The sequence below is a fragment of the Triturus cristatus genome, chromosome 11 (genome assembly GCF_964204655.1).
Source record: "Triturus cristatus chromosome 11, aTriCri1.1, whole genome shotgun sequence".
Classification (NCBI taxonomy): domain Eukaryota; kingdom Metazoa; phylum Chordata; class Amphibia; order Caudata; family Salamandridae; genus Triturus; species Triturus cristatus.
The window spans coordinates 314,558,842-314,584,981 of NC_140594.1; the positions used below are offsets into that span (position 1 = coordinate 314,558,842).

A 26,140-nucleotide genomic window follows, 5' to 3' on the forward strand; every position below is an offset into this window, starting at 1 on the left:
GAAATAAATAACGCTTATATGGTATGTAAGCATGAATCATACGCTTGCTAAAGTGATATTGTGACACTTCACTCGTGAGGGAATCATAAAAAAGCTTTTCTCTACTAAATTGTGAGACAAGCTCACAACCTTACCCCAACGTAGGATCTTCCATGCCCCATGGAAGGAGTGCTCAGGGACCCCTGTAGTCACACTTTAGGGATAGTAAGTTTCGAAGGAGAATTCAAGTTAGACCATATCATACATACTCTCATTCAGATATAGCCAGGTAATGACTCCCTTCGCTCATTCGATCTCTTACTGCCTCAAGGTGCGTCCCTCGCCGTACACCTGCACGTGTCTGCTCCTTCCTCCAGACGATGTTTGAATGGAAGGGAGGACACGTTTAAGCTTAAATCATTTTGCAGGAATGCGAGATACACTGCACCTGTGGAGCAAAATGTGGCAGATTGTTTGAGCCGGTGCGTTCGTATTGGAGACACCTTTGTGTTTCCGGTGTCTCAAAGAGATGCTTGCTTGGGGTACGTGCGATGACGTAGTATCCCCGGCCGTCGCTTTTATTCCATTGGCACATAGGAGTTGCAGTTTCTGGATGCCGGTCAGCAAAGTCATTTTACTCTTCTCAGGCAGTGTAAAGAAGTGCCCAGAGGTGCCCGATTTGTCCCGTTTGTTGTGTAGGGCTATGCCCATTCTAAATATTTATTACTGTTTAGCCATCTCATATTGAGCTTGGGTCTGTATGCACATATTCATTGTATACTCCTATGGGGGCAAACATGGCCCATATTTGTTGGTGTCCCTATATGATAAAACAACCAATGTAGTAAATTGCGGTTGATAGCAGGAAATGATCACTGCTACACCACATTGTCTTCCTAGTCTAGACATCACATAAGATACATGAGCGTGTATTATACTACATTAAAACGTATATGCAGAACTGTAGTCAGGTTGTTACCTACGCAGCGTGGTTTAGAATACATGGGAGCTATAAGTTTCATGCTGATGTCCATCTCTTTTTATGTAATTTGTAGCCAAGGGATGTAATCGTTAAGTGCTTTCTCCCATGACCTTATGGGGTACACCCATCGCTGTTCGAGACAGAAGTTTCTTCTGAAGGTTGGAGTGTTTTGTGTTACATTTTCCAGGACCACCCAGGTCATATCCACATCCTGATGACCTTGTACTATGTAGTGGCGTGTCAACTTGGTATTAAGTTTGCATCATATCGTGCTTCTGTGTTCATTAATTTGTATCTTTATTTTGCGTGTGGTCATTCCCACATAGAATAGACCACACGGGCATGCAATCAAGTATACACCATTTTTGCTGTTGCAGTTGGTCACATTCGTAAAGGTCCAAGGTCTCCCTGTCTTTATATCCACCTCTTTTGTTGCTTTGTAAATTTGGAACGATACACAGTTGCCACATGTATAGTGGCCTACCGGCAGACGGCTGTCTGTGCGTTGGTCTGTAGTGATGTCGTCTTAGTGTGAACTAATTCGTCATGTACACTGGTGTTTCTTCTGAAGGCGGGGAGTGGTTTGGACCATTGTTTTGCTTCCCCATTTAAGATCTTTCAGTTCTTTTTTAGGTCTCGGCTTTCGAAAGCAGCGCTTGCGCTGCTCTCGGCATTCATGAGCTTCTTGGAATCAATTCAGATTCCAAAGCTCTCGGAGGCGGAGTTGAAGCCCCGCCCATCTTTCTAACTGGTTCTCGTCATGTTGCATGCAAAACGTAGGCTTCTCATTGTAAAGGAGGCTTCTTAGTCCCTCCTTGTTGCCGCCTTGTCTTCTTTTGGCCATGCCCACCGGGATTTGATCTTTTTCCGGCGGCGTGACACTCTCCCCTTTATTACTCCCTACGCACTTTTTTGTTTGCATTCCGCTTTGGCAAAGTCAGCCGCATGTTTACTCTCGCATCGCGCTTTTAAAGTGAAAGCGCGATGCGAAAGTAAACACGTGGCTGCCTTTGCGGTATTTTTATGTGTTCCAGTGTGCCCCTGTGTAACTTGTTTGGGGCACTTAACTCCAGGCTCCAGCAGAAGGTGAAGAATGGCGAGCGCCGCCTTTGTTGGAAAAGCCAGCAGCTGTTTTTCGACACAGTCCATTCAACAATGTACAGATGGGTTGATCATTTGGACAGTCATCCACCTTCATTCACGCCGACACTATTACTTCTGATTTTCAAGCAATGGACCGAGCCGGCCCTGGAGAGCACCAGGCTTTGTGTGCGTCCGAAAAACCTCCTCATTGTAAGCGGCACACGTCCGGCTCGGGCCCCGATCCAACGGCAGGTAAAACAAGCATTTACAATGCAATGGTCTCGGCATTGGTAAAGTTAGAGCTATTGGCATTGCTCATGACATTATTTTTGTTTATGTTTTTGTCTTTAAAACATTAAAAGAAACGGCATTGTTATTTACAATGTCAATAGCTTAATCACTCAAATGCGAGACCGATTGCATTTGCACCCACAGAGAGCCACCCACCCACACACACACAGAGCCACCCACCCACAGAGCCACCCACCCACACACACACACACACACACAGAGCCACGCACCCACCCACAGAGCCACCCACACAGCCAGCCAGTGCACTCTAGGGCAGTGCTTAAATTGTATATAAAAAAAAAAGTGCCAGGGCTCTTGACAGAAGGCCATTGCAACTTGCACCACACATTGTCCCTGACATGCTGCTAAAGATTATAACACCACAACTACTAACCATAATTTCCGGATATTGTAATTGGATAAACAGTGGTGGTAAATAAAATACCCAGGATGGGTGGCCTACTCACTCACACGGGCCTGAAGGGCGGAGTCTCTTACCATCCTCATCAAGGCGCCTCGTTAATCCACGACAGCTGCTCAAAGCGCTACACTTGTAGCGTGGAGTATAGTTTAGTTTAGAATAACACTGCTAGCTAATGAGCAGTCATTAGTAAGGTTTACCAGTTAGCTACCTATCTAGGAAAGCCATGATTGTGCTTCGGGGATTATATCAACCAAGAAGCACTTCCTTTCTTTCAACTAGTGGTAGAAATAAGAACATGTTGGCCAAAATTCTAGCAGTTTATAGGGAAAATACGGTGTCTTTCTTTTAATCACAATGTATTGGGGCATCAGCGCGCTTGTCACCTACAAGAACAACAACTCCCATAATGATGGGGCTTGCAGTGCAGGCACTGTTGTTTTGGACTTAAACCATTTTACACCGAACTACACTTCCCAGAAGACCACCGGGAAGTGGCAGCGCCAATGTACATTAGGACCAGGAACTGGCCTCATGGGATAGGTAGTTCCATTACCAGACCCTGAAGCCGTAAAATGTAAGCGACTGAACTACATGCCCCACAGTGCTCCACTGCCCTGAATTCCACCGGGCATGCCGCCTCGAGAACCGCTACGGCCACCGCACGTGGCTGCGAATCTGTATTTTCCCCACCTTCCTAAGCGCCGAGTCAGACAAGTACCTCCACTGCTTAATTCAGCCTCCTGCTCGTTCCGCCATTGCCGCGGCGGCTCCGGTTGCCATGTTCCCCCCCTGAGCCCTCTGGTCTGCCGCCCAATGGCATCCATGCCTGTGATACCCCGCCCCTTCGTTGAACCTTTCATCCAATGACAGAGAGAGGCTTGAAACGCAGACTAGTGCTTTGCACCGGTGAGACCCGGCCCATTTAAAGCCCCGCGCTTATCTGCGCGTGCGCTAATAATGAACAGTGTGTTAAAAGTACCGGCACCTCTAATGTTTTTCATGGTGAGTGCCGGAACTTCACCAGGACTGAGGAGAGTACCAGTACTCACTGGGGCGTGTCAGGTTTTCGGTGAAATGGTCATTCCAGAATGCACAGCATCCCTGCTATAGCGCACACTTTCATGATCGTTTTCCGCGAAGAGCTACTGCATTAAACGTGGCTCACGTGCGTGTTCCTAGGTGTTGCAGGAAGGAAGGGAATCTCTTCAAGGCAGCGGTTTCCAACGGCGTCCCCTTCCTTCTTTGCCACTGCGGCTGTGAGCACCCAAGCCTCCACATACGAAGAGGACCACATATCTACCTAAGCCTAGCGAGGGGCACAGAAGAGGGTCGTCTTGGTAGCCTGCAGTACCGCAGCCACAGAGAGGACCCAGCTAAGAGGGCCATCGTAAGGCAGCCAGCAGCGAGGTCTGGTTTGTGCTTCTATTGCTGACACCATTGTGCGTTTCAAATCGTTTTTTTTCTCGATTCTCTCATTGTAATTCTGCCAAAACAGACTAGAACTGCGATACCTGCTGTCAAATGAAAATGGGAGACTGCAAGGGTCGGTGCTGCTGATGAAAACTTGGCTACCAAGTAAACTTTAGTTTAAGCTAGTTTTGCATAACCTAGCAGCTGCACATTCTACAATGAAGACGTTGTCCTAGGGCTGAGTTCAGAGTGATGGCAACAAGTAGAAAAGCCTGTCTGTCCACAAGTACCGCTGAAGGGCTCACACGGTGCAATAGCTATCAACCATTTGACTTCACAGCTCTGTTCTGCTGCAATTTACTCTGCGCATGAAACAGGGGCACAAACTTACCACCACGCTATCCACTCCCGAAGGTAAATAAGAAAGGAAAACAACATTCACCATCACTGACAAACATTAACAAGCCGAGGGCACCGGAAGACACCACCGCCTTTCTCCGAGGCAGAGCAGAAATGCCTCGGAGAAAGGCAGCGGCATTTTCGGATTCGGGGGCGTGTTTGTCTTTTCTCTCCTCCAGCCATTGGCTGGAGGCGAGAATGAGACTTCTTGCAAAAAACACACCCCCCGATCCGAAAAGGACGGGGCCTAATCGGAATGACTGACCTCTTCTCCAATGGCTGGCCAGCATTCAAGAGGCCAGCCAATGGAGAACAGGGGAGAAGAGGGGCGGGTTCAAGCCCCTCTTCTCCAAGTCATTAAATCTCGCGAGCGAGACTGCGCAAGCGCAGCCTTCGCTAGCCGAGACCTAAAAACGGCCCCCCTTCGCTGAGTGGGATGCGCGCGCTTCATTACATAACATAAGCTCGGGGACAGAATGAAGGTGATTTTTTTCTGAGCATTACATTTTTATTGTAGCGGCAGCAGATTGTTTCTGTGCTCAACAGGCATGCAGAAAGGTCCGTCCCTCGCCTCGGCTCTTGGAGGGAGGGTCGGTTCCAAGAAAGAAACGGAGCTTGAAGTCCGCCCTCTTTTTCTCCTCTTTATCGCCCACTGCTTTCGCACCCAGAGAGTCTTCGGCACAAAGGAGCAGCCAGCACACCTCCCTACAGCCAGAGCTCGGAGCATCCCTCTCCCGAACCAGGTAAGGATGCGCTTGTCCTCCCATTCGTTTTCCTGTGTTTAAATTGCTGTGCATTAAATATGCGTATTTAACAGCAGGGCATCACAACAGAAATGCTGTGTATGGTGGTTTAATGTTACCGGTGTATTGTAACTTAGCAGATGGTGGCAAGAAAACAGCAATTATACGAAAGAAGGGAGAGCTGCCCCATATCAGACGATTGTAGCAGTGATAGCGAAAATGATGCGAGCGCTGCACCGCAGTTTTCACAGTCACGTTTCTTTACAATAAACAGTGTTTCCATCTTCAAAAACGCTAGAAGAAATGGCTGCCACATAGACGTCCCATGATGGGCCGCGCTTGTTTAGTTGCAATGTAAGATTCAACCCAACTCCTCCCTCCCCCAACCGAATATCACTAATGAACCCACGCCCATGCCTTGACTGGCCTCTTAGCGCTAACATTAACTCCCGCCAATCAAGCTAGCTGCTCTGGAGAGGCCCGTGGGCTCCTGGTCCAGTAAGGACAGGTGCAGGATAAGGACACATGATGGGCCGGTATTTAGCACATGTGATGTCATACATGTAAATAGCGCCACACGTTTCTGCGGTCCCCCACGACCAGTGTTCTTGGAGGCCGGTAGCCCTGGCGCACCCCACGGGCACTTGTAATATGTCGCTGGACAGCTCCAAGCGCAACCTACCCCTCGCTGCCCAGTCCCAGTGACCCCCCGCAAACTGCTGGTAATGCTGAAAGGCGCCCCCTGTTGGCGTCTGGACTCCCCGGTCCTCAGGCGGACCAGGTAACAGGGACATTGGGAGATTACCCCTTATTTTATGGTGCTAGGAAGCCGGAGGCCCGTGTCATCATGCGCTATTCATTAAACAATGTATTCATTTACAATCCTGTTCTTACCTGTCTGAGTCACGGGTGGGGGCAGTGCCCCGAGGGCAGCGAGCCCAGCTGCGGCTCGCAAGACGAGGAAGCTCCATCGAGGGGGCCCAACGGGGGGCCATCCTGCTGCTGTCAGAGCTGCCCCGGGCCCCTTGCAGCACCCAGCCTCTGCCCTCTCTCCCTCCGGAGTGAGGCTTTCCTGCACTCTGTACAGCAATGCTCACTGTACCCGATGCCACTGTCTCTTTCGACTGGCAGCGCACCCTCTCCTTGGATCTGCTCGCCCTGGCAGCGCCCCCTCTATCCGACAGAGCCCCTCTCTCTCTCTCTGGCAGTGCCCTCTCTCCCTGGCAACGCTCCCTTTCTCCTATAGTGCCCCCTCTTCCTGGCAGAGCCCTGTGCTCTCCCTGGCAGTGACCCTCTCTCCCTGGCAGCGCCCTCTCTCCCTGGCAGTAGCCTCTGCTCTCACTGGCAGTGAGCCTCTCTCTCTAGCAGAGCCCTCCGCTCTCTCTTGCAGTGCCCTCTTGGCGATGCTCTCACCCCGGCAAAGCCCTCTCTCCCTGGCTGTGCCCGCTCTCCCTGGCAGTAACCTCTGCTCTCCCTGGCAGTATCCTGTCTCACTGGCAGTATCCTGTCTCACTGGCAGAGCTCTCTTCCTGGCAGTGCCTTCTCAATGGCAGTACCCTCAGCTCGCCCTGGCAGTGCCCTCTCTCCCAGGCAGTAACCTCTCCTCTCCCTGGCAGTGCCCTCTCTCCCTGACAGGCCCCTCTGCTCTCCCTGGCAGTGCCCTCTCCTCTTGGTCGCACCTTCAGCTCCCCCGACAGTGCCCCCTTCGCTGCCCCCGTGCCCTGCTCCTCGGCACAAAGCTCGCTGCCAGCCTCCTCGGAACGTGGCGCCTTTATCTCTGAAGCGTCGGTACCTCCGCTTAGGAAACCTGTGTACTGCCCCCTCCCCCCACACGCACCCCCAAAACCACCAGCGTGTCACTGCTTACGGCCTCTGACAGTGACAAGACGCACAGAGCCCTGCTTCCAGGAGATTGGCGAAGTGTGGCCTGTGCGTGTGACCACGAAACAAAACAAGGTCAGGGGGTCACGGAGACTGGCCTGCCTTGCCACAGTTTGCAGACATCAGCACTCACTATAGTGACACGCGTCCTCCAGCCCTCGCGTGTGTTATAGGTGTCACTATACTCCCAATTACCACTGTAAACTTTCTAACGCGTTCACTTTTGGTACAACAAACATTCTTAAACCAGAGTGTTCACTAAACAGGACACCCACACATTCATAGATGTGTACACAATGAATATTGAAAATATTATAATATTCCCTGACGCAAATAGTGCAGACTACTTTTTACATTCACAAGTAGCTATTTACACGCTCTGTCACTAGTACTGATGCAGATTTGCAATCACTACTGGGGGTGAGCACGCCCACACGCCACCCGTACACATACTTAGCACTACAAACATTCTTATATTCAGTATTATAGCGTCAGAGGCCCTGCTCACCTGCTATTCCTAAGGGGCACTCCTGGAAGAGCTCGCTCGTGAAGGGGCCACTCTAAACTGTGATAAACAAAAACCTCCTGCAACTACAAACACTCCCACACAAGCAGGACAGACGTCCTAAACAAGCATTAAAAATGCAATAGGTCTCGCCTTTTATTAAGTGAAAGCCATTTGCTTTGCTGCATAATACCATTAGCAAAGCAAATGGCTTTAACTTAATCAAAGGCGAGACCTATTGCATTTTCAATGCTGGTTATAGTCTGGACTTGTTCGACATTGGTGTGTATGTGGGGACACATACAACCCTACCGTTTTCAGGTTTAGTGCAACTCTCCAGCAGAGCCTCTCTATTATTGTTTCTACCTCTTGTCTTAGTTTTCTTTACCGCTCTTTTGGGGTAGGCGTGCCACTAGTTTTTCTTGTTGCGCATTTGCCTGTGTCTCAAATGCCTCCATTGTGGCGCAATTCTATCTAACTCGCAGAAATTGGCCTACTGGTAGGTTCGGACGCAATGGTCTTGGGTGGAAGCTTTCATACAAGAGTAGGCTGTTCACGTCCATGATTTTATTGCAGACTTTAGTTCTGATGCCTCCCTAGTCTATAGTAATCACTAGGTCCAGGAACACTGCTTCCTCCTTGCTCACTGTATGGGTAAATTTCAGGTGTCTGTCCCGGGTATTAAACCACTCCTCAAATTCAATCGCAAGTTGTTCACTGCCATGCCATATTATTATTATCACATCGTCGATGTACCTGCACCATAGTTTGATGAGATCTTTGAAAAGGTTTTCGGAGTTGAATAAATGATCTGCCTCGAATTGGTGTACATCAGGCAGGCCATACTAGGGATGAAGGTGCTCCCCCTTGAGGTTCCTTGCACTTGATGGTATATTATTCCTTCAAATTAAAAAAAATGTTCAGTTAGTGCAATTTCTGCACATTCCATGACTAAATGTCTTGGGGTCATGAAGTCCCATTCCATCTTCTGCAGGATGGGTTTCACCACTTCAAGGGTGCGTCTCTGGGGAATGCTCGTGTATATCGCTTCGATGTCCATAGTGATGATCATGTCATCAGGGGTATTGACTTCAGTACCACGAAGTAGACAAAGGACATCCTTGGTATCTCATTAGTATGAAGCAGATGTTTTTACTATTGGTCTTAGGAACCAGTCACCGAATTGTAACAAGGGTTCAAAGTGTGACCCGATCCCTGAGATTACTGGTCAACCCGGTGGGGGCATTTAGTTTTTTTAGGCTCTTTGGAAGGGTGTAAAATCTTGGGGTTTGGGGTGCATCTGCAATAAGGAAGTCTGCCTCATGTTTAGTGATCAAATCATGTGTAAGGGCCTCCTCTACCATAGATTTTATTTTGTTGATGAGACTTAATATGGGGTCCGTGTGGAGGATCTCATAACTGTTCATCCGACAGTAGCCGAAGGCACTCAGTGTCATACATGATCCAATTCATAACCACAATTGCTGCCCCTTTATCTACAGATTTAATAACTAAGTCAGTGTTCTTTTTAAGTGTCCCCAGTGCGTGCTTCTCCTCTTTACTAAGGTTTTGAAATACATTCTGGTTGCGACATTCAATCGCATCTACTTCTCCAAGTACTGCCTGTTCAAATGCTAGTACCTCACACAGTATGGACTGTGTTGCAGGCATAAAAGTGGACTTCCTCCTTAGCCTAGTGTTTCTTTCCCCTTCTGTTAGGCTGTCTTAGCTGTCGGAAAAGCTCTGTAGTTTGAACCGTCTAAAGAATTGGGCAAATTCTATGCGTAAGGAGAAGAGGTACTTTCTAGGTGTTGTTACTAATCCTAACCCCTTGGAGAATAAATTTTCTTCAATCTTTGTCAGGTTAGTGGTTCTGAGGTTCACTACTCTAGTTCTCTACTCGTTATTGGTGCCTGATCCTTCCCTTTGCTTCTTGTTACCACCTGGTTGGTTACCTGATCTTTGGAGTGCACCTTGGAGGTTTGTATTCGGGGCTTTAATCTCAGTCTTCCCAGGCCTCTGCATAAACAGAGGGCCTTAATGAAAGGGGAACCCTTGTGCGTGTGGTTGGAACGGTTGTTGCCAGTGTCCGTATGGTACCATGGGTAGATCTGTTGGCAGATCAGGATAGTATATAGATGACATCTTCTTTATTTGGACAGATACCCATGAACAACTCCGAGTTTCTTCTCTGGTTTAACCTTTGTAATTCTTATCTTAAATTCACAGCTTATACCAGTCAAGATCAAGTACAATTTCTAGACATCCTAATTTGTAACAACAATGGATACCTAGAAGTAGACTTATATGTGAAGCCTATAGTCAGAAACACTTTGCTACATTTTGAGAGTTACCATCCTCGTCTTCAGAAACAAAGTATACCCTTTGCACAATTACTAAGGTTACGTAGAAACTGTTCCAATCTACAAGATTTTGACACACAAGCCATCGAAATGAAAGAAATATTCTCCAAGAGAGGCTATCCAAAACAACTCATGAGAGAATCATTTAAAAACGCAAGATACTTAGAGATCTTCTCAGAGAGCAATCATGTCAGTCAGCACCTCAAACAGTGTCTATCACTAAACATTCCACAATGAATGAAAAAGTCAAGCAGATCATAAATTCAAACTGGCCCATCTTCAATAGTAATGGCACACCGGAATTCAAACTCCCTAAACCTCTTTTCGTCCATCGGCAAAATGAGATCATCAAAGAAATTGTGGTGCCTTCTCGCTTCAAGACTGACACACTTTTTATACAAAAAAAACATAGATGGAAGTAACCCTCTTGTAGGAACACACAAGTGCACACAATGCAAGGGATGTGAGACAGTAAAAGAGACAGACACCATATACTGTAAAGGCCTCAGAATTCACCAACAGTAAAACCATAAATCTTGTCTATCTTTTACTGTGCTCCTGCAATTTGGACTACGTTAGTGAAACGGCTTATCCCATTGCAACACGCTTGACTCAACACCGGTCGGTTATATGAACCTCTAAACTGTCAGCTCCTTTGGTGAAGCATTACCTAGAAAAGAAGCACACTGCAGAAGGGATTAGATGGCTAATACTAGGGAAAACTGAGGTAGGCCAAGAGCCATCAAGTCATGACATCAGAAAGAGTCATGAAGTCTTTTGGATTTTTAGATTGGATACATTCAAACGGGGACAGAATAGTGAAATCCCTTGGGAGAACGCCATCAGGTATATCAAAATCTAAAGATGACACTTATTCCCTTGTATGGTCACTATTCTTTGGCAGCAGAAGGAAGCACCTTATAAACACTTGACTATAGTCATCCACGAGGCAGTTGGGAAACAAGCACGTGTATGACTTTCTCCAGTTCCCCTTACACAAAGTGGAATTTCACACTAGTTCAGAAAATTATGTGATTAGTGTCGCACATATATCTCCCCCCCCCCCCCTACGTCTATTCTGTATAAATCAAGTTAGTCACTTGAATAGAGGTAGAAGGTTGGTAATTCCGATGAGACATCCAGGCCATATAAAGTATTTTTTCACTATGATGAGATTTTCATCAACCTTGCCACTTCCTGATATGTTAAACAGGACAGCCCAATGTAGCAGACTGTCTAGTTGTCTTTTCACGTCATAAGCTTACAAGCCGGGTGGAAGCAACTTGACGCTTTGCGCACATTTAGTTTGGTGAAGTTTCGCATCCTATAGACATTTATATCCATGGTACTTCTTTCGACTTGAACCAATGTAGCCTATACAAGTTGACGGTTCAGGTGTCGTCATATATATTACGACCTTTCAGGCCATTTGGAATCACCTTGGCGTCGATCACATCATCTCTCATGACCCCTTTTAAAGGAAGTACTTTTCTTCACTTATGTTTATCGCCATCCCGAAGCAGAAACCTTGTTGCTGCTCAGTTTCCATCTTTTTACTATCACGGGTAGGTTTATAGCGGTTTGATTGATTACATACATAGAAAATACATCTATCAATCAAATAATTTGTAAAGCGCACTACTCACCCGCAAGGATTTCAAGGCGCAGAGGGTGGGGTGGCGTGCTGTTGCTACTGGTCAAACAGCCAGGTCTTGAGTCGTCTCCTGAAGGTTAAAAGGTCTTCGGTTTGTCGTAGGTTGAGGGGGAGGGTGTTCCAGGTCTTGGCGGCGCGGTGGGAGAAAAATCTGCCTCCGGCTGCGGTTCTACGGATGAGTAGGATGGTAGCCAGGCAGAGGTCTGCGGAGCGGAGTTTCCTGTTCGGTACATAGGAGGAGAGTCGACTGTTGAGATAGGCTGGGCCGGTCTTGTGGAGTGCCTTGTGTGCGTGGATCAGGAGCTTGAAGGAGATTCTTTTGTCAACGGGGAGCCAGTGCAGGTTCCTCAGGTGGGGGTTGATGAGGTCGTGGCGCAGGACGTCGAGGATCAGGCGTGCAGAGGCATTCTGGATTCTTTCCAGTCTGTTGAGGAGCTTGGTCGGGGCTCCGGCGTAGAGGGCGTTTCCGTAGTCAAGTCTGCTGCTGACTGTTTTCCTTGTGTCTGTCGGGATCCATCTGTAGATCTTGCGGAGCATACGGAGGGTGTTGAAGCAGGTGGAGGAGACAGCGTTGACTTGTTTGGTCATGGTGAGGTTCGAGTAGAGGATGACTCCCAGGTTGCGTGCATGGTTGGTAGGTGCAGGGGGTGTCACCAGCGATGCGGGCCACCAGGAGTCGTCCCATGCTGAGGGGTTGGGAACGAGTATGAGGATCTCCGTCTGGTCTGTGTTCAGCTTAAGGCGGCTATCCGCCATCCAGTCGGCGACGGCCTTCATTCCCTGGTGGAGGTTGGATTTGGCGGTGAGGGGGTCCTTGGTGAGGGAGAGGATCAGTTGCGTGTTGTCGGCGTAGTAGATTATGTTGAGGTCGTGATGTCGGGCGATGCGTGCGAGAGGCGCCATGTAGACGTTGAACAGCGTCGGGCTGAGGGAGGATCCCTGCGGGACGCCGCAGATGATCTCGGAGGCTTCGGATCAGAATGGGGAGAGGCGGACTCTCTGGGTTCTGCCAGAGAGGAAGGAGGAGGTCCAGTCCAGGGCCTTGTCTCAGATCCCTGCGTCATGGAGTCGTGTGTGTAGTGTGCGGTGGCAGATGTTGTCGAAGGCGGAGGAGAGGTCCAGAAGGATGAGGGCCGCCGTTTCGAGTTCGCTCGGGTATTATAATTACAGAGGCACTGATGAGGTTTAAAGTCACTATCGTTTTTTGATAGTGAGACATCTGCAGCAGTTTTAGTATAATGACAAGAGATATTGCTGAGATTAGCAGCAAACGCTGGCAATATACTTATCGTTTCTGATAATGAGACATTTGCCGTCTTGACTAGAAAGTGATTATATATAAATTACAGATACACAATGAGAGCTTTGAAATGCCCCATTATGGACCGCATTGAAATGTCACATCGTAGTTAGACTCACGCAAGAACAGCAAGTGCGTACAGACATCGGAAGCTTCCCAATACGTAGGCTTTAGTACCCTTTAGACTCGATTAGGCTTTTAATTGCCTTCAGTCATCTTGTTGTATTCTGCATCACACACACACACACACACACACACACACACAACCACACACACACACACACACACACACACACGGTTCTCTCACATTTACATGCTTCTTTCATATCAATACTTTGATATTTTCTCCAATTGGCTGGATCATCCATGAATGATGATTTTCGATTATAAGTGATCATCACACGAACCAAGCCGTACTGTTAACATTTTAAACTCTCATATTGTGGAATCGACTGAGGAGACAAATCTATATTCTATGGTAAATATATATATTGATTAGACTCACTATAGCGACATCAAGGGAAGGTGGTGTTCCCTACTGTGACCAATCGAAGATCTATATTTCATCCCACTGACTGCCCCTAACTTTTCTATGTTTTTTAGACAAATAGGTGTACATAGAAATCTATTTTTTAATTTTCTATCAAGTTTGAGATCAGCCCTCCTCTCAAACATTTGGTCTCTTCAACTATTTCACTTGGAAGCTTCATTAACCAATCAAGGGATATCCTTTTCGTCATTCCTCCATTGAGCTTAACATACAAGACATGCTAGAATTCCCTATGGGTATCAAATAATTAAAGGCTTGACAGCATTAGGTGTTTGTTCCCACAGCAGTGTTGTTACATCTTCTGTCCTCACACATTCTCTTCCTGACAACATTTGTGAATTCTCTTATGAACCAGGTTTTAGTACTACCAATTTTGGTAAGAGTTTATATTTCTCTTCCATCCCCTTGAGACTTTTTCTTGGTAGAGTTGCAAATACCTCTATTTAAATGAGAGCCTATAAGGATTTCATGCCTTCTACTTTTTTTCAATTCACCTTTCCTACGGATATTTTTTCCACATGGTTTTTGTGAAGGTGGCTTGTTTGTATGGGAGAATCAAGCTTCTTTTTCTATTTTTCCCCTTAAAATTCATGCTTTATTATCATTATATTTGAAGGCTAAGACTGCTCATTATATAATTTTAGGTATGTTTATTTGTGACTCTCCCGAAGAAAATGCTTGAGTTGCCGAAAAGCATGCAGGCTCGATTCCATGAAGATTCATCGATAATTCAAACACCACATTTTCTCTACAATTCAAAAGATGTCAGATTCGGATTATCAGACTTTTTTTCGGTATTGTTTGAGAATAATGAGGAATATCAGTTTATAAATGTGAACCCTGAAGAAAGAGGCTTCACTACTTGTTTAATATGAATTAAATGTATGCAGTGACTCTACTCAGTATTCCTACCTTTAGATTTTCACATCTTATAATCAGACTACAGACTGCATGCATTCACGAGAGGAATGTTTTGCTGTAAATTACTATGTTTTTAATTAGTCATGTATTAATACAGACATTGAATATCATCGTTTGTATAGGTATTTTGCTAATATAAAGGTTTCATTTATCTTTTGTGTAAACTTGGCCTTCATAGTAATATATCAAATATTGTGATATAATTAGTTGCCTAGGGATTTGTTTAAACAATTTAGCACTTCCACTATCCCTTTTTAAAATAGGGTCCCTCCCACGTTTCCTCTATCAGTTGCAAACCTAGCCCCATGACCTGCCTCAATCCTTCTTCTGCATCCTTCATTCCAAACTATGCAGTTTTATTGTGGAATCATGGCTTTCCTCGCATAGCCATGTAAAATGTTTAAAATGCACTTATGAAGGGTATATTGCAGCCACGGACGTGGCCTCCCACTTACCAGTCATCAATGAGTGGTGGTATGACACACAAAATGATCCTGCCTACGCCGCAGAGAAATGGGAGCTCAAGAAAGCGCCTACACGTCATTTGTTATACGGAGGTAAAGTGTGGGCGCCACTCCCTCTGGCAACGAAGTCGGTCCTGAGACTCTGGAAAACAACCCTTAAACGCTGGGCATGGGAGACCAGACTCACAGAACAGACACTGCTGTGGAAGGGCTCCTTGATGCCACAGGTGGGGGCACGGGACGGCTTTCGCAAGTGGGACTGGATTGCTAAGTCTGTCCTGGGAAACATAATGAAGGGCACGACCCTCAAAACCTATTAAACATTACAAACCTAATATGATCTCCACCGCAGCCACTTTTATCGCTACCTCCAGATCCGTCATGCTCGGACCCCCTACATTATGAATTTGGAGGACCTCCTGGAATACAAACGCCAGAAGCCAAACTGTTACTTGGCGATCTGGGAGTCCACAAATTGAGACCGATTTATAGAACTCTTTGACTACACGCCTGACACATCCAGGGATTTCCCACCAAGCATGGGAGCCGGGCCTTGGCACCCTAGAGAATGATGACTGGACCATGGCTTGGGCCTCCAGCGCAACTCGATTCTGCTAAATTCAATTGCATTATCCCAACCAGACCTATCTTACGAGGGAGAGACTCAGGAGGGGGAAGCGCCGATCCACATCTTTCAGTCTCTGCTGCACCACTCAGGGAGACAAGAGACTGGAACCATTCTGGAAGCAGGCGGTCGCTTAAGCACGATCTTGGAGACATGCATCCCCTTTGACCCGAAACTAGCTCTCTTGCACATACCAGCTGACTTGAACCTGAATCATCATGGCCAAACACTTCTGCGATTAGGCCATGGCGATAGCCGAGAGAGACACTGCTCACAGATGGAAAGATAAGGATCCACCCTCAGTGGAGCCCTGCGGGAGGGTCTTGACTGGTGCAAGAGGTGGGAGATCCCCCATGTACGTAGCAAAGGGCTGCCTCTAAAACACACCATATTTTGGAGGAAAGGAGTTGTTCCCAAAAGCACACAAAAGTCTGCTGGAAATGGGCCGATTACAGAGGCATTACTCTAAACCCCGGACCGCAACCTGCGGCGGCCATGGACTGGGAAATTCGGGCACACAAGGGCTGATATACAGTTGTTCCTTATACAGACTTGTGGGCGTGAAGGTGGGTGGGGGGCATTGGGGCATGAGGGAGGGGAAGACACTAGGCAAGAAACATGGGTACCATACACCATAACTGTTTTGTTCTCGTTTTGGATTATTGCAATGCCAAATGCACCAAAATTAATAAAATGTTTTTTTTTTTTAAAGAAACCCACTAACAAACAAACATTCTGGATTCATGCAGACTTGGCTCTATTATACGATGAGCAAGGGCTGTAAAAGAAAAATAACCAGCTATCCTAGTTTAGTCTCACTAAAAGATTAAAATAGATTATTGCTGGCTTCAGTAGCAACAGGGCTCAAACGTTTAGGCAAGGTTATATACATCTCCTATATGGAAGAAGGCTTAGCCCATCTTAAGTCTACCTAGAACATCTTTAAATGACTGGTATGGTAAAAGAAAGGTCCAAATGAAGGACATCTGGGTCCAGCAGCCGTGACTACCGGGTAGGTGACCCGGAGCATATAGGAAGAGCGCCAACTGCCTCTACCTCTCCACGGCCACGCTGAGGAGGCTCATCCCTGAGCGAGGGAGGGCCACATCTAGGGACACGCATAACGACGTGTTCCTTACCTAGTATTTCTAGAGTTTCTCCTATAATTAGGACCCTTGGGATTATAGGGCGTTTCTTCCCGATTCCCAGTTTACACACCCTTCTTTTAGGTCCTGATGAAGCGCTCCAGGATCCATTAGGGACCACTTATAGCGCGAAACATGTTGACCCCATGATATATCTACACATATTCACTACACGGGTGAGAGAAGAGGGATCGTATTTGTTCAATTTCCCCTCTAACATAGGCAACAGACTTTGCTTCTCCATCCCCGTGATATATTTTAACCAGACTCTAAGGACATCCTCAATAAATTGTCAGTGTCCTTCGGCTCTTTTTATATTTCACTCACCATCACCTCTTTGACCCACACACCCCCCCATGCACAAATACGGCAAACTCCTAAAAGATCTCCACTAAAGAGCCCCGTAAAACGGGCCCGTGAGGGACTGCAGCGCCACCCCCACGAGGAGCACCAGCCCGATGATGATGCTATATACCCGCAAGGGTGTGTGAGGGCACCTCGAGACCCACATAGGAGTATCCTTACCCTTTCTTGGCACACTCTAACCTATCTGGAGACACCTTACACTTCCCTACAGCCTACCTGGCTGTTTATTCTTCTTCCCTCCCCTATAGGAACTGTTACCATCCTACATTGCTGGGACATCTGTGATAACCAGGGAGGCCAGCCAAATACACTTTTACAGAACACCAGATAGACCCTCTTACTCTTGAGGGAGGACTATATTCTCATGGAAACAAGAAGATTCAAAGGTCTGTTTAGAGGTATTCAGGAGAAAAGTTATGAAGGTAAGCGGCGAAAGATTGACGAAGGCTCATGCCGGACAGAAGGTCGGTTTCTGCAGAAACCTCCTTCTTGGCTCTTTAGGCAGGTTTTCATTTTGCTTGCAATGCAGCTGCTTCATGTGAGAGCCAAACTGAATCACAATGTGTGCATCACAACTGATCGAAGTGGAAGAGACTTCTGGAAGGCGACTCCTGCCAACATGGTCTTTTTTAGTGTTCATAGGCACAAATCTGTACTGTCTCATGTTGTCTGCTTCAATTTATCTTCTAGGCAGTTGAAGAGACGTTGTGGAGTTTGGCGGTTGGGGAATATGAACAGGAAGATGCCAAACAGACGAAAGGAACCCTGTTGGTTGCTTTCCAGAAGTTGAAGATGCTATGATGTTTGGCAATCAGGGTGTTCTTTGAAGAATTGATTTTGTGACACCTATTTCCAGAACAATCCATAGTGATAGAATTGTTTTCTCCCAATTATCTGGAGGGCCACAATGCCCTAGAATGTTGCCATGAGGCAACATGTCCTGTGAACATCACAGATTGTGGACTGCGAGATTCAACCATCCTAGTGGAGAGAGAAAGATAACTCATACAGTTACGATTCTGTTTCCCAATACTGGAAAAAGCATTTTTTCTCTTGTGGTCAATATACTATTTTATTGAGTGGCACGAAGCAAATCATTTGCCTTTAGAATGCAATTACATACACACTGGAGGCAACATGTCCAACGTGTTCTGCATGAACTAAGCTTTCATCTGCAAAGAAATGGACTGGCCCAATGCCGGGTCCAGAATAACCTCTATAATTGAATAAATGGATACTTTGCCAAATTATGAGAAACAGTAAACCTGCAATTTTGAAGGCTATTTACTTCTTAAAGTACCTTGGCCTTTAACATATTTGCCTCCTCAGAGAACACTCAAATGTATCTCTAGTTCAATGGCACTCAACATATTTGAATCACCAAATCGTAGCATGCTACAAGAGTGGATGACAGAAGGTTAAGTCTCTAAAACTTCACAACATAAATATTACTGTTCGGCCCAAAGGACCTTCTTAACTCCCCTCTTTAAATCTAACAGCACTCATTAACTCTAACAGCACTCACAATGTTCACTCATTCTACCAAGGGGATCTTGCAGACCAGGGTTTCAGCATTACAGATCCAAAAAAGGATACATTACCAGTAGATAACTCAAAAGAATCAATTAATTGAGCCTTGTGGTCTTCAATAGATGGTTGCCAGAAAACGAAAGTGGATCTCTACAATGCATCTACTGAAACCTCCAGGACAAAAAGCTCATCTTTTTAAGACTCCACTGCTGGCAGACGTTGAATTGCAGAAATCCAAAAAGAGGCAATGTCTCGTTTAATTTCAGACCCTTTCACACATTACGCTTCTTCGCCACATTAAGTTCTAAAAAGCTTGTCTCGTCTTCAAGCATCTACCGGGCAAAGTTCCTCTACCTCCAGAATAAAGCATTTCCCTCTCTAAGACCAGACAGTCGATATTGGATTATCGCCTAATATGAACAAAACAAAACAAATAGCCAGTGGAGGCTTTCAGAGGGTCAATGTTATACCTTCATACTGCAATCAAACGGCCCTTTGTAAATCAGACCCTCACTTAACTTTGATCACATTCAACATAGCCATCATGCCTCGGACATTCAACAAGCTCTGCAGATGTCATACTATCAGCTAAATTGTCTGCTAAAAGACCTGCATCAATTTCATCTGTGCTTATAGGGCTCTTTAGTTTACAGATAACGTATTACAAATTTCCCATATGAATAAATTCGTAACAGGTCTAACAGAAGCTCCAACTCTGTCGCCTTGTTTCAGTAACTTTGCAACCTCTTCAAACGGGATATAGGGGCCTGTATGCCTCAAGGAGGGGTGATGGCAGTGGAAGTGGACAAGCACGAACTCCAACAGTGCCATTGGCAGAACAGACAAACAGACATTGTGGTCAGCCCTCCTGCAGAAGATAGAAGAAGACACTGAATACAGGGCTGAAATGAGCAATCAAAATGTTATTTTCCCTTCAAAATCACTTTTCTGGAGGCAAGGCCCTTTCTGTCAAGGATAGTCTTCCATGAAATTTCCTTCCCTGGTCAAAATCCACTGTAAAAGGCCATGACAAACTCAGAAAGGCAGTAAAAGCCCGATTGGTCCCACACAGAGTTTATTGCAGCTGCTGCAGTATCTGAATGGCAAGAAGCCTACCTACCCTGCTTATGATACAATTAATAAATGGCAAAAAATATATTAAAGTTTCTGAGCAATCTCCAACTGGCCAATGACTTATTTACAGAGTAATGCAGAGATCAGTAATGTAGTGGTTTATCAAATACCCCAAGCACTGTACAGACTAAGGTGTATGGAATCTCTTTAGATTATTCCTGCTCAAAGGTCAATATATCAAAGTAACAATCTCAATACACATTTATATTGCCTGTGACCACCCTAAACGACATTGAATAAACCTTTAACACTGTGTAGTTTCAGAGAGGATAAATTCTCTTTAAACATAGGGAGTGATCTGCCCACTAAGACTGCCACACGGGCCATGATACAGCTCTGTTTAATCAACCACCCAGTTGTATTTCAAATCAGAGAGAGGGGTAAATGGATTAATTACGCAATAACCATTCAATCCCTGACAAATCAAAGCAGGCAGTGGAATTGGTCTGTGGTGCCCTGGATGTGGACTCCTGAAGTTCCAGCCCCTTCGGAAGAACAGCTTGGCAATGATAGAATCACCATCTTACGAGATTCTCCGACATGCCAGTAAAAAAAAAAAAAAGTAAGGAGCCAGGAAGGTCTAGTGGGGCACTTACCCAGATGGTAAGAAAAGTTAAACCCACATATATACGCATCAAGAGGATTGTTCCAAAAGACAAACGTATCAATGTTATGCAATTTAAAAAGCTGCCCTTTTAAAACTTCAAATGTCATGTAATTACCTTTCGCTAATTGCTAAAAACATTCACACAGGCTGTTGCAAAACTATTGAATTGACCATAGTCTCTCGAATTCTCCAATTAAATTAACTTTAAAAAGTTGCAAATATGCAATGGGTGGAACCTTAGTAGTTCACTTTGAGGCATGCATACTGACCCCAGTCTTACATAAATCATTGCCAAAGGCTCTTTATGAGACTATGCATCTCACAAAGGTGGGGGGTGAGCTTCTCCCAGGGCACCGAGCATTATGAAGGAGATAAGTAATAAGGAACTTCGCCAGAATGACTGAGCTCCTCGGGCAGGAAACCTTACCCAGATCATCAGTGATGAGGAGCTTGCCTTGAACTGAATTTCGGCATTGGTTGCTGGGCCTGCTGCTGTTTCCCAAGTTGAACTTTACTCTCCACATTATAGGCCGGTCACGATCACGGAGCTCAAGAAGAGTCCTGTCTCTTACAACCCTCTCTTCCTGTAAGGATATAAAACAAACAAGATCAAATGTGCCGTTCAGTGAGGGAAAATTGCCAAGAACAGAAGACTGCATACTAGCTTGCTCAGTTATTTAAAATTTACTGAGGGGCGCTTGCTATGTGAAGAAGTCAAGACACTGAGAAAGGTAAATATTATCTTTTACTAAATATTCCCGTTAACTTTTCAGACCCATAACCATATGCCAAATTACTAAATTGCTATCCAATCTAAATATATTACAACAGCACTGACACAATCTCAAATAACAGGCTACTTTGTGACAGGTTTAAAAGAGAAAAAAAAAAATCAAAAACAAAAAAAACACTTTACCGCAATTTTTTCTTTACCCTTACCCTTACCGGTGAAGTACCAATAACGTAACATCTTAAAATTTCAACTCATGCTTTTTTCGCAACAGTTCTTTACTAGGCATTTAAGTAACAGACAAGCATAATACAAACCCTGAATAGTTTCAGGACATCATTAAAGAGTTTGTATTCATACAGAGCATTAAACAAAGAACAGCCGAGCTCCACAGACCATAAGTGCAAACACAATTCCCTAAAGGTTTTCGGTTATGGTAATCTAGGATTCCCCAGTTTCTACGCTTCATCCCTCCCTGTAATCTACCAAAACAGAGTGTGGGAAAGATATTGACACTAGGAGGGAATTCACTTCTTAAATAGTAAACGAGAATTAAATCTGTAAATAGACGTGAGACTGCCCTGGTTAGTACTTGGTTACTAATATTCAAACATAAGAGTAGTAACAAATTCAATTAACAGCAATACAAACAGTTATGGTCCAGGTTTTGAAAGAAAAGCACAATCTTCATTGAACTTTAATAAACACAACACCATATGTCTCATGTAAGAAAGTCATCATAGAAATAGAATCGCATGTGAAATGAATGGCCATAAAGTCGAGGCAAGATAACACAATCCTTTATATGTACATGTGTATCCTAGCAAGGAGAAGAGCTACACTCGTTCAACTATAAACTAGGCCCGTTAGCCAGTACACAAGCATAGTTAAGCCCTTTCGGGACCCATGAGATACTAAAGCTATTAATGCTAGCTGTGGTGGTAGACTGCTTCATATTTTGCCAAGCTGATTTTATAGCTGTAAAAGAGTTGAGAATCGTTGTATTAAACCCATTAGGGCTGGGATAAAAGATTCAGGCTCAGTGGGTGTAGGTAAAAACAAATTTAACAATTAAGGAGTCTGCAACACATTAATTCCATGAGTCACAAGACTCTTTATAATCCAAGCTGTAGGGGTGCATGTCCCCAAGGCTATATATATATATATATATATATATATATAATATATATATATATATATCCGAACCCTGAGATACGGAAGTCTGGAGCTTCTCACGTGGCGGTCCCGGATGGGCTCCGTTTCCCTTGTATTCCACACGCACACCTTCGTAGTTCCGAAAGAAATACCAGGACTCTCAGGATTCGTTAGAAAAAGATTTATTGGGCTGTGTCACGCCTCACCAACGCGTTTCGCTTAATAGCTTTTTCACGGTATGGCGGCAGTCTCGTTTTCCCTGTTTACATACTACCTCAAAGGCTGACATAAAGGTAGGACTAAATCCATACAATGTTATTATGTTGTGAGGATGAGCGCCATCTTGGCATGTTGTTAACTGAAGCGAAATTAATGCGCAATATAAGAGATACAACAGCATAACAAAGGTCATGAATAAAATATTAAGACCTAGTTACAAAAACAAATCAATATCACAACATTTTGTGTTGGCACAATAATATACTTCTCATGGTGCATTCGGAAGAATTGAGTCCAATGTTAGTCACTGATTGTCAATAAAGCATTATTGACGTTTTGAATTTCATGCCCAAGTGGGCTTTAGTCACACCGAATCGCAATGCCAGAGAAGGAACTCAGTTTGATGCGACTGGTCATGTTTTAAAATAAGGTTATCTCAAACTTTGCAACTGATCACATAATTAAATTATATACACGTTTGAACAACCTATTTCATGAGTGATACTCATGTTGAATATTATCACAATTGCGCTGAAAAACGATATCCTTCTCATAATGATCAACCCAATAATATCAACTCAAGGAACTTTAAACCACAATAAGTTTACGTTTCACTTGATCTTGGTGTTGACTTAAGGCAAAAAGTGTCATGTTATTTCGGTACTGTTACTAATCTACATCGTTCTGTCAACAACAACAACTTATTGTGGTTTAAAGTTCCTTGAGTTGATATTATTGGGTTGATCATTATGAGAAGGATATCGTTTTTCAGCGCAATTGTGATAATATTCAACATGAGTATCACTCATGAAATAGGTTGTTCAAACGTGTATATAATTTAATTATGTGATCAGTTGCAAAGTTTGAGATAACCTTATTTTAAAACATGACCAGTTGCATCAGACTGAGTTCCTTCTCTGGCATTGCGATTCGGTGTAACTAAAGCCCACTTGGGTATGAAATTCAAAACGTCAATAATGCTTTATTGACAATCAGTGACTAACATTGGACTCAATTCTTCCGAATGCACCATGATAAGTATATTATTGTGTCAACACAAAATGTTGTGATATTGATTTGTTTTTGTAACTAGGTCTTAATATTTTATTCATGACCTTTGTTATGCTGTTGTATCTCTTATATTGCGCATTAATTTCGCTTCAGTTAACAACATGCCAAGATGGCGCTCATCCTCACAACATAATAACATTGTATGGATTTAGTCCTACCTTTATGTCAGCCTTTGAGGTAGTATGTAAACAGGGAAAACAAGACTGCCGCCATACCGTCAAAAAGCTATTAAGCGAAACGCGTTGGTGAGGCGTGACACAGCCCAATAAATCCTTTTCTAACGAATCCTGAGAGTCCTGGTATTTCTTTCGGAACTACGAAGGTGTGCGTGTGGAATATATATATATATATATATATATATATATATATATATATATATATATATATATATATATATATATATATATATATACATATATATATATATATATATATCCAAAATGCCCCAAGCATTCGAAAGGTCACTCGACGTCACTCGCACCAGCTGGCCTTAAATTGCTGCTCTCCTCGTATTTCAGCCATGAATTATTTCCCCAACGCGTTTCAAGGCTACCACGCCTCTTCCTCATGGGGCTTGCTTGAACAAATGGCATCACAAACTCACGTAACTTCGATTTTGGGCATCTTTTATTTCTACAAACCCCTCCCAGAAGCTTGACTCAGTGCAGTTTCTTCAGGATGCATTGTGGGATATGTAGTCGCCAACGTGAGTAATTTACATTTTTACCTATAGTAGGTGCGATGTCCATTCATAATATTGCCGCTTTTTAATGTCCTTAGTAGGATCTGAAACATTGAAGGAGAGCACTCTGTTGCAAATGGAGCAACGTGCTGTTACGGAGTGAAGCAGTTTTACCCCACAGCCTCTCAGGTGAGTTCGAGATGGTGCCCCTTCCAGGACCGGACCGCCCTGCAAAAAATGAATCTCCAAAATGCCCCAAGCATTCGAAAGGTCACTAGCACCAGCTGGCCTTAAATTGCTGCTCTCCTCGTATTTCAGCCATGAATTATTTCCCCAACGCGTTTCAAGGCGACGCCTCTTCCTCATGGGGCTTGCTTGAACAAATGGCATCACAAACTCACGTAACTTCGATTTTGGGCATCTTTTATTTCTACAAACCCCTCCCAGAAGCTTGACTCAGTGCAGTTTCTTCAGGATGCATTGTGGGATATGTAGTCGCCAACGTGAGTAATTTACATTTTTACCTATAGTAGGTGCGATGTCCATTCATAATATTGCCGCTTTTTAATGTCCTTAGTAGGATCTGAAACATTGAAGGAGAGCACTCTGTTGCAAATGGAGCGACGTGCTGATACGAACATTAAAAAGCGGCAGGTCCACAAAAACAAGTTAGAGGCTGCCACCCTTCACTCTTGCAGTTTTCCAATACAGGACCTGGAGCCGGAAGATCTGGTCCAGGGTAGAAATACCCGATCGAAAACCGGTTTGTAAGGGAGTCAGTATTTTGTTCACCTCCATCCAATCTAATAGTCTGTTCAAAAGTATTCGGCCCATCAGTTTTTGGGTGGTATCCAATGAACTGATGGGTCTGTAATTGGATGGGGCTAATGGACAGCCCTTCTTAAAAATTGGAACAATCTCGGCTCCAATCCATGTCTCCGGCAGCGCGGAACCTTGCAGAACCGCGTTAAACAGAGCGGTCAGGTATGGAGCCCAGATTTTAGGTTGGGAACGGAAGAGGTCCCCCTGGAGCTTATCAAGGCCTGGCGCTTTATTTAGGGGCAATCCCTCAATTGCAGATTCCACTTCTTTAAGAGAAATTGGATATGAATAATTGACCTCATTCCCAACATGAAGGTCCTGTGAGCTCGACCCTAAGCCCGAATGACTGTAATCAAAGGGGGGGGGGTCTACAAATACAGCAGTCCCTTGAGATGGTGTATTGTCCTGTGCCTGGGAGACAGAAGCCCTCAACTCGGGACTTGAATAAAGTTCTTTAAAATGCGCCTCCCACACTAAGGGAGCAATATTAGGGACCCCTTCTTCCCGATCGCCTCTCAGTGATAAAGAGACAATGGCCCAAAAACTCTTGTGATCCTTGGAGAGGAGTGCTTGTCTCAAATCATTCCATCTGGATTCCTCCCACTCTCTCTTGGCCCTGGTCAATTCCTTCTTATAGGATAACCTGAGTGCTTTAATTTTTGATGTAGCCTTAGATTTAATTGCTGCAAGCATATCTCTCTTTGCAGTTTTACAGGCATGTTCATACCAGGGATGTATTCTGGCCCTTGACTGCCGAGTCCTGGCAACTGGATAAAATATTTCACCTAGACTCGTAGTCAACTTCCTGTGTATCTCTGTAGCCTAGCTAGGGGAGGGAAAACCCCCCATTTCACTAATAAGTGGAATGGCAATCTGGTAAATTGCTGCAAGCCGAGTTGGTGAATCCAGACATGTTGGCCATTTGACCCTTCTCCTATTATTAGATATAATAAAAGGTGGTGGAGCCATCTTTGTACTTGGGTCTGGGTTAGATAGGCCGAAAGCACCTGGCTTAAGCGTCAAAACCAGGGCATTATGGTCGCTGTCATGTCTGTTTACAACCCTAAAATCTTTAAGCTTGTCCCAGTGTTTAGCTTCTATTAGA

At 44.8% G+C, this 26,140-nt stretch overlaps 1 protein-coding gene across 1 annotated transcript in view; it reads right to left on the reverse strand.

Moving 5' to 3' along the window:
* Positions 1 to 26,140, reverse strand: part of SPRING1 (SREBF pathway regulator in golgi 1) — an 81,925-nt gene that overhangs the window by 31,858 nt on the left and 23,927 nt on the right. The window contains exon 3 of the mRNA XM_085633608.1: positions 20,784 to 20,940. Within this exon, the coding sequence (XP_085489734.1) occupies positions 20,784 to 20,940 (157 nt within the window). The remainder of the gene's footprint in view (positions 1 to 20,783; positions 20,941 to 26,140) is intronic.